Raw genomic sequence first — 9522 nt, 5'->3', positions numbered from 1 at the left:
TTTATTTATTTATTTTTTAAGATTTTATTTATTTGACACAGAGAGAGAGATCACAAGTAGGCAGAGAAGCAGGCAGAGAGAGAGGGGGAAGCAGGCTCCCCGCTGAGCAGAGAGCCTGATGCGGGGCTCCATCCCAGGACCCTGAGATCATGACCTGAGCCGAACGACGGCAGAGACTTTAACCCACTGAGCCACCCAGGCACCCCAACAAGCTTTTTAAATGATTATGATGAGCAGCCAGATTTAGAAACCAGTGAGTAAACACAATTACAAGAGATTTCCACAGTGACCTCTTTTGACCATCATTTAAAATATGTTTTATTATTTTTAGAGCTCAACTAACATTTTTGATCACTTCATCACTCTAACATTTTTGATTTATCTAACTTTTCCAAATATTTTTACATTTTAATGGGACGAAGGGATGGGGAAGATGACTTCCTAATGGATTTGTATGAACTCATCCTTGACTTACCTGATAACTATAAAATACAGTAAATAATGACTTCCATTTCTATTGTAAGTGGCTTATTGTCCATGCATGAAAAATTAACTGCAAGGTAAGTTGACTGGATTTTAGATTTCATTCTGTTTTAATAAGGATTTTATCTCAAGTCCCAAAAATAAGCTCTAAGCATCATTAAACCTTTAGAATAATGATTATCCATATATTTGTTTTCTGATGGACTCTCAAATATTGGAATTCCCTTGTAACACCCACTTGAAGTAGGTAAGAATCTGTCCTCTCATCACAGAGTAGAAAAGAGGCTACTATCCCAAGGATGGATTTTTTTTTAAGATTTTATTTATTTATCTGACAGAGAGAGATCACAAGTAGGCAGAGAGGCAGGTAGAGAGAAAGGAAGGGAAGCAGGCTCCCTGCTGAGCAGAGACCCCCCTGATGTGGGACTCTATCCCAGGACCCTGAGATCATGACCTGAGCCGAAGGCAGCGGCGTAGCCCACCGAACCACCCAGGCACCCCTGAGGATGGATTTTGATTCAGTACATTTTTATTGAGCCTCAGCCTCTTTATTTTTGACATAAGGGGCTTGGATTGGACAGAGAGAGACAGAGGCAGACAGTAGTCTGGAAACTTCTTCCAGTTCTGCCTTTCCTTTATGGTTATTCATCTGCAGTAGGAACAGCTCCTTTAAGGAAACCCAACTTTTCTTGATGTACTGAAACTTATAGAGCTACCTAAATATTCTAGGACATTACTTCACCAGTAGCCTTTTGTCTCTGAAAACCTTCTGTGGGAACACAGTGGTAATTAGCTAATTGCCACCATGTTTATGATTTCACTTCCTATTCCTGATTTTACACTGCAGCTCCATGAAATGAAAGTTGTGGGAATTATATAAATGGCCTAAATGTGAGCATTTGGACAAATTTATAAGGTTAGATTTTGTCTCACATCATTCAGAAAAATGGAGGATGTGTTTTAAAAATGTTTTCTAATGGAATCGGCAATTTAAAATCATCTTTTAAAACCTCTGTTTCTTTTATTACTCATAAATACAACCTTCGCACCCCTCCTTTACCCCCTCTTCTCGTTTTTGGCCATTTGTCCCCTCACCTTTCAGAACTTGCCTTTCAGATTCGAGGTAAACCCTGCACCACATTTTTTAGCACATTTTCCCCCCAGTTGCTCATTAGCTCATAACAAATACTTTGGAACAGTTTCAATGTTGAAACTATATAAGGATTAAAGAAGGTAAATACCAAAGCATATAACTGGCCCAGTGTGAACGTGTTCAAACAAATCCTGAAATTGAACCATTTATTTTGAAAAGGGGGTGATTTTAGTAAATTAGCACTTTTTAATTTCCCCAAGAGTGGTTGTGAGTTTAAAAATACCTGTTTCAAGGAGCGTTTAGATCAGTGAGTTACTGTTTTTTTTTTAAGCTCTACCACATGTCATGAGCTGTGACAGTCATTTACATAATGAATTATGAGGGTAGCCAAAGACTGACTGAGGTAACATCGTGTAGCACATTCCTTGGAAGTACTGTAGACCATTCTGTCACATGCCTGATGACTAGAGTAGAATGACTGTAGGCCTCTCATGGTGTGGCATATTTTATGTTATACTTAAAAGATTAAATGAGTTTTAGGTAAAACATAAGTAGAGGATAGTTAAAAGACACTGTCATGTGGACTGTGGACTCCTAAAAGGGATTATTCTAGAATTCTATGTGTTCCAGAAAAGTGACTTAGCATCATTTCCTATACCGAGTGTACTTCATCGAATCTTATTTTCCCCATTTGAATCTTGAATAGATAGGATATTGGGTAGTAAAAGAGGCAAAACTGTAGAAGGAAAATTCTGTTGCATCTTCAAATTAGATGACCGTATTGAGGCATAGAGCATTGACCCGAGTGCAGAGATTCATGGAACTGTTCATGTTGTGTAGTTACCATTGATTTTAGATTTTCCTTAATACATCTGGTTCATGGGCGAGAGCCAATGGTAATGAGTAAACTCACTGTGTTTATTCTCTACTCCTCGGTTATTACTTCCTTAACATTTTTTAAATTCTTCTTTACAGGAAGAAGAAGATCTGTGAGCTCTATGCCAAAGTATTAGGATCCCAAGAAGCTTTACAAGTAAGAAACCCTCAGCTTTAATCCTTGGAAGGTTCTTCTCTGTTTGCTCTATGTGGTAAAGCAAAGCAGAGTCTGGTTTCCTGACAGTCTTACGAAGAGAATTTTATGAAAGTATATGCTTACTGGAGGATTAACTTTAGTCACAGAAAGGCCAATGAAAGCTGCCATCAGGTGCATGCAGTTTCTGATGCAGCAGTTCCTTGGGCTGTTTTCGTGTTCCCTGGATAACTAGCAGCCAATTGCAATCAGGGCCTGGAGTCACAGGTATTTCCGGGGTGGGTGAGATCAGTTCCAGAACAGAGGTCCTGCCCTCCCATCAAAACCAACTGACTGCTCTGAAGCAAAATCCCAAATATATCCTTGTTTGTTGGTGAGCACACTCTAGCGTATGCTCGACAGGATGGGCAGAATCTAGACTCTCTCACGTCAAAGCCACACTAATGGATTTCTCCATTTGTACAGTTCATTCACAGCTCACGTAGGAATTCCAGTGCTTTCAGTCCACCACCGAAAGGGATGATGGGAATGAAATTCTATCTGAAGCTGCTATTAGCTAGCTGGGGGCTCTTTCAGGGGATTACCTCTGAACTGCTCAAACAATAAACTCACAGACTCCCTTAGGGAAGAACTCAGAGAAGGTTCTCTCATGTCTCTTAGAAACCATTATTCATCTCAAATTGTCCCCATTTTACCAGGGTTCCCATCATTCACTTTCCCAGCTCAGAGAAATGGCTCCAAAAAAAGCCTTTCTCAGACACTATACTTACTTTTTTTTTTAAGATTTTGTTTATTTATTCTAGAGATAGTGAGAGAGGGGTTTGTGCAGATGGGTGGAGGAGAACTGAGAGAAGGACAAGCAGACTCTGCACTGTGTATAGCACCTGATGCGGGGCTCCATCCGAGGACCCCAAGATCATGACCTGAGCCGAAATCAAGAGTCAGACCCCCAACTGACTGAGCCACCCAGGCCCTCCTGCATTGTGTTTATCTTATGCCTCCTCCCTTCCACCTTTTTTTTTTTCCAGCTGTAGTAGATGGGGAAGTAAAGTATGTTAGTTTAGAGAACCCAGAGATTTGAGCAGGCCTTTCCAGAATCTCATTGTTGCTGGGGCTTCCCGTAGACTTAGACTAAAGATTTCAGAGTCTGCATGGCAGCACCCTCTCTCCCAGATGCTGGAATATTCCATGCCTTCCCTCATCAAGAGGTCAAAAAAGTCAAAGTATACATCTTTTGTCACTTGATACCTCCTTGAAGGCCATTTACTTGGTATGGTCCCGTTTCCCCTTAAAAAGAAAAACAGGGCCATCTTTATTTTAACGTAAACTTTTGTTATAAAACACACAAGAGCCTTCATGGTTGACCAGTAGTGTTTCAGTTTTGTCTTTCCTTTGGAATTCTCTCCTTACTAAATGCAGCCGGTGCATTACGAAGAGAAGAACTGGTGCGAGGAACAGTACTCCGGGGGCTGCTACACTGCTTACTTCCCCCCCGGGATCATGACGCATTATGGCAGGTATGACCCAGACACCATCCTGATTATTCCAAGACATGCACCAACATTTTTTTCTTTTAAAGATTTATTTGTCACCGAGAGAGAGCGCGCGTGTGTGCACAAGTAGGGGGAGCGCCAGGCAGAGGGAGAAGGAGACTCCCTCCCGAGCAGGGAGCTCAATGTGGGACTCGATCCCAGGACCTCGGGATCATGACCCGAGCCAAAGGCAGATGCTTAACCTTCTGAGCCACCCAGGCGCCCGTCATGCACCACATAAATTCATAAGCAAAGTTTAGGGGAAATTATAGAAATAGTAATCAGCATTCCAATTTCAAATGCCCCGTAGTTAGTGTGTAGATTTCTGGGTGTCCATAGGAGAATCAAGATGCTGGTACGTAGGAGCTTAGCCATCAGCACACAGCACAATAGCAGAGCGCCGGTGAGGATTTCAGATGTCAGTGCTCCCACTGTCAGTGCTCCATATGAGCACTCTGCAAGCTGCCATGTCCTCCCACTGGCTTTCTTGAGCCCGATGAGACATCGAGTTTCACGCGACTACCCTAGGCTTCTGGGTGCCCATCTCTACCTACAGACGTTGGCTGCAGACATCTCACTGCAGCCACTTGTCTTCAGCAGAGCTGTCCCTTCCGTGGACAGCTACCCTGTGAGGAGGGGATCTCTGCATGGATTCGGGGAAGCCCAAAGACAGAGCTTCCTGCTGAATGTCTGCAATTCCTGATGGCCTTCCCAGACCCCATGCCATTATCCAAGTGAGGGGCATGGGGAGAGGCGTTTGGGCATAAGCGTGTCACTGGGTAACGTCTGTGGCAGGCTACCTTCCATCAGGTTCCCAGAGGAGCTGAGCTAGAACGTTACCTCCAGCTCACGTGTGTCCACAGAGAAAGAGGGACTTGTTCACTAAGATTTTTCTTTGTTTTTAATATATTGAATCAAATCGTCTTTTTGTTAGTGATAACGGGATTGATGAACTAGAATAGTTCGGAAGGCAGAGTAGAAGCCCAGAAGTGGAAACTAGAATCAAGGACAGGTGAAACCAGAGATTTCTGAATTGGAAAAAGGCGAGAAGACCTTGCGGGTACAGGGTGTGTCACTCGGGAGAGTGGATGAGAATGGCTGCAGACGTGGTTGGTTTCAAAGCTGATGAGCTAAGAGGGGACACTTGCCCATTCAGCCCAGTCCTTCTGTGGTTTTCTTTGCCAAGACCTCTTTGGAAGGGAAGGCCCATTTCCCTGTCCTCAGCCAGTCTCCACATAAATTCACAAAAGCTAACTGTACAGATATGGTTATTTTAAGACGGACAGACTTCTAATCCCTTGGGTCTGTCCTTTGCTGGAAATCATTTCTTCTTCCTGTCTTCCCATTCACCACTGTGTTTCCTCCTGATACCCTGGGAGTGCCCGCTTGGCTCGAGTCTGCTGTCGGATCCCCTCTTGTGAAGACTGCACCCCTTTGGAAAAATGGTGTTGGGAGTAGAATGGACTACAAACAGGAAACCTACAGCCAAGAAATATGATTATAGATTTCATGTGTGTTCTTGTTTTCTGATCCTAGCTGGCTAGGAAAAGGCCAGTGTCACCGTTAGTGACTAATGATCTGACAGCCCAATTCTCTCTGGCTTGAAAGTTCATATCCCTGGGCACAGGCCCAGGGAACAGGGAGGGGCCTTTCACCTTTGGCTTAGCCACACAGGAGTTTTGGAAATGATCTGAGTTGCGCGGTCTTATCTAGGGTAAATAAGGGCAGCAGTGGGCTCAGTGACCTTCTGCGCCTTCCCAAGTAACTGTACGTGCCCTCTCTGTTCTCTCAAAGGGTCATTCGCCAACCGGTTGGCAGGATTTACTTTGCTGGCACAGAGACAGCTACACACTGGAGCGGTTACATGGAAGGGGCAGTAGAAGCCGGTGAACGGGCGGCTAGAGAGGTAAGGCAGGGGGGACATCACTGTTGCCTGAGGCCGGTGGTGGTTTTGGCATCGGGCCTTTCTGGCTCTTGACACAGATAAATGTGCACATCCACTTCTCTGCCACTCCCTCCACTCCTGGGGGGGCTCCTTGATGGCACGTGGGGCCAAGTCCGTGGGGACTTTAGAAGCTCACTTCGTAACACCATGGTCACTTTCTTGTAGGTCTTGAATGCTTTGGGGAAGGTGGCCAAAAAAGACATAAGAGTCCAGGAACCTGAATCAAAGGTGAGTTTCGCGGCTTCCTCTCCATGGGCCAGTGATCGAAGTTTATAAAGCTCTTGACTCTCATCTTCTAGCTCTTAAGGTCATTGTAGATGCCACTGTCAGGCGTATGTCCACGTGTGGGCCTGGCGGATATGTTCTGCCTGCCCTTGTCCAGGCGAAAGAGAGTTGCTCTGCTAATGCTGTCTGCTCATCCATCCAGGATGTTCCAGCTATGGAGATCACCCACACCTTCTGGGAGAGGAACCTCCCTTCCGTGGCAGGCCTACTGAAGATCATTGGCTTCTCCACATCCGTCACCGCCCTGTGGATTGTGGCGTACAAATTCAGGCTGCTGACACGATCTTGAGGTTTCGGCCTCACGCTTTCTGCTTACTCTTTTCCCAGCATCATCGAAAGCAAAATGTTGGCAAAGGCCGTATCATTGGACCATCTTTAAATGCACTGGTTTTCACCCATAAGTTTAGTCTCAGTTGGTGTCAACGTAAAAACCACCCAAAGAATCACCTCGTTAATTTCAGTAAGATCAAAGCTCCATCACATTCTTTGCCTTGTGTCATCTAACTTGTGTTGGCTGGTAGAATAAAACCTTGTGACCAGCTCCCTAATTTAAAGATATGTGATTGAAATGCTGATGAGAAACAATTTCTGTGTCCTGTTTTGCTCTTTTATAACTGAAATGCCGAATAATTGCAGAAATGAAGCGGTTCGCTTTCTCTTTGTAGAGGTTGAATAGGAGGCAACCCAGCCTGAGACCGTCCTTTTCACTCCTTGGGAAATGGGGAAGCGTGGGTCCAGAGCCAAGAGGTGGGGCTGAGCCTGGGGATGAGCAGCTCCCCCTTTGGAGGAGGCAGTGAAAGAGAAATGAAAACAATGGAGGTGTAGACCATTGAGGGACATCTTATGGGTTGTCCTGGCCACTTCTTCCTGTGAAGTCTCTAGACATCTAGTCTGATGTTTCAGGCGACTTGCTGTGACTTGTGGTGTAGCTCCCCAGGAAAGCAGAGCAGACTAGTGGTGGGACTGCCCCCCAGAAGGCTTCCTGGTGAGTGCTGCAGGAGACTGAATATAGTAGGCATTTTCTCTTCCTCTTGGAAGATGGCTAGACAGCACGATAACCTCCTCTGCCGATTTAAAAAAAGTATTTTCATTTTTTCAGGTAGACCCTGGCTGTCTGAAGGCCCCTAGTGGTGTATTTTTTTTCTTTTTTCCTAAGACCACAGTAGAATTAAGCAGATCCGTTAACTTGAATGACGGAGTTACCTTTGAGTAAATATTAACATGCTGATCTCTTTCAAATAGGAACTGAAATACACATGATAAATTCTGATTGCTATTTGTTGAGACTATCAAATAGAGAAAGGAAACTGGGGCTTTATATTATAATCTCACTGACTTTAGTTATTAAGTTTATAACAGACATGAAATTGAGTGGTTTTAATATGAAGACTGAGTTCTCTATTTTAGGAGTAATGTGCACCCAGAGCAGTGCCCACCTCTTTCTGGCCTTCACCATTTAAAAAACTCAGATTTCTTAAAGCCCCCTCCAGAGGTTTCAGCATCTAGGGGGAAAAGTCAACACCAATGTGATCAAAGACAGTTGACAAGGCTCAGTGGACTTGGGTCCACAGGTGGATACAGAGTTCACCTTACCCCATATCATTGATGAATGAGGCATTTCATTTTAGAAGAAGTTTCTAGATAGCTGAAGTTTACTCTATTGTGGACCAAAAATTTTACATAAAAATGTTGCTGGGTATACTTCCACACATTATTCAATAAGATTCGTTCCAGTTTACCTTTTTTAATTAATCAGGTCAATCCTTATGTGTCTTGATCGTTTTATACTTTTATAAGAGAGTGATAGATACCATTGTGTATGCACCTCTACTGAATGTCACATGATTGTTTTATAGCTGGTGAATCTACTGCTTCTTCTCTCATACTGCTCTTCCCATTTTCAGGATTTTCATACCCTTATTATCTCCTAATATCTCTTAACCTAATCTCCTATCTTCTATTGAATGAGAATTAAAGATTTCTAGGGAAAATCAACCCAAGTTTATTACATAATTAACCTTATTAATTCACAAATCTCTGGACCCTGATAATGAGGGCTTAAGGTTTCCAGTTTTGCCTATCCTAAAAGCAAAGAGCAGGATTTTTCCGCCACTCTTTACTTTGTAATTGAAAAGTGTTTTGGCCAACTAGGAGTTTGGGTAATATCTTGGATATGCTCCAGTCCATAAGGAGTTGGTGCCTATTATATCAAACTGCTCAGAGAAATCACAGCCCTGATCTATTTCAGTTGTTTCTGTTCACTTACTGATTAACTTTGTTCTGACACACCTTTTGGGAAATGCTGACTTCAACTTCTTAACTGGCAGGAGTTTTAACGGTAAGGAGGTTGTTAACATTATCTGTATTTAATGCTGAAGGACTCCTGAGTACGTAATTTACCCTCTTTTCAAACTTTTTAGAAAACCAATAATTTACCTAAATGAGATCAGCCCCATTAAACTGTTGATTAAACTGTAGATCAAGCTTAAAAATGAATGCTATTCCAGGTGTGCTGAGATGCGAAATCAGAGCTGAGAACTCCCACCATTTTATTTGTCCACCACCAAGATCCTATAGGTCTTTCTTTCCACCCCAAGAAACTAAAGGCAGTTTAAGCAGCTGATAGAGCCTGGCATCTGCTTCAAAGTCCTGAAGGCTGCGTGAGCCTCAGTCCACAGTAAGGTCGAGAATTAAACTTAAAAAGGTAACCTTTTTGTGACAACTGTTAAAGAAGGTCTTGAACCGCACTGAAGAGAAAATACCGAAGGATCGTGAACTCTGTTTAGTTTGATTGTGAACTTGGTGCCTAGTGTTCTGTCTGAAATGTGCCCCAGTGCTACATGTGGGAGTATGCATATGTGTGTGTTTTGCCATTGAAGTAATGATTTTGCCCGTATGGTACTGTTTTGTTTGTTAATAAAGTACACTACCATCCCTGACGCAGAACTGGCTCCTCTTTTTAGTCAGTGAGGGATGGGCTTACAAGGCTACCTCTTACTGACTCCCAAATTCTCACAGTTCCCTTTGACTTTCACATTCTATCAGAGTTTCCTGGGAGATGATCAAATGCTAGAATATTGTGTTCCTGACTGGGTCACAATCAGTGTGGAGTCTAATGGCAGCTTTCTCACCTAAGGAGCTTCTGATGCCTTGA

At 43.3% G+C, this 9522-nt stretch overlaps 1 protein-coding gene across 1 annotated transcript in view; it reads left to right on the top strand.

The window, feature by feature from the left end:
* LOC132006741 (amine oxidase [flavin-containing] A-like) overlaps positions 1–9307 on the top strand; it is a 69206-nt gene extending 59899 nt beyond the window's left edge. Inside the window, 5 exon segments of the mRNA XM_059384725.1 lie at positions 2552–2609; positions 4026–4123; positions 5933–6044; positions 6249–6311; positions 6511–9307. Of these exon segments, the coding sequence (XP_059240708.1) occupies positions 2552–2609; positions 4026–4123; positions 5933–6044; positions 6249–6311; positions 6511–6657 (478 nt within the window). The 3' untranslated portion in view covers positions 6658–9307.
* Positions 9308–9522: the final 215 nt, after the last annotated feature.

The sequence above is a fragment of the Mustela nigripes genome, chromosome X (genome assembly GCF_022355385.1).
Source record: "Mustela nigripes isolate SB6536 chromosome X, MUSNIG.SB6536, whole genome shotgun sequence".
In the NCBI taxonomy this organism is placed as follows: domain Eukaryota; kingdom Metazoa; phylum Chordata; class Mammalia; order Carnivora; family Mustelidae; genus Mustela; species Mustela nigripes.
This window is presented reverse-complemented; position numbering and strand designations above follow the sequence as displayed.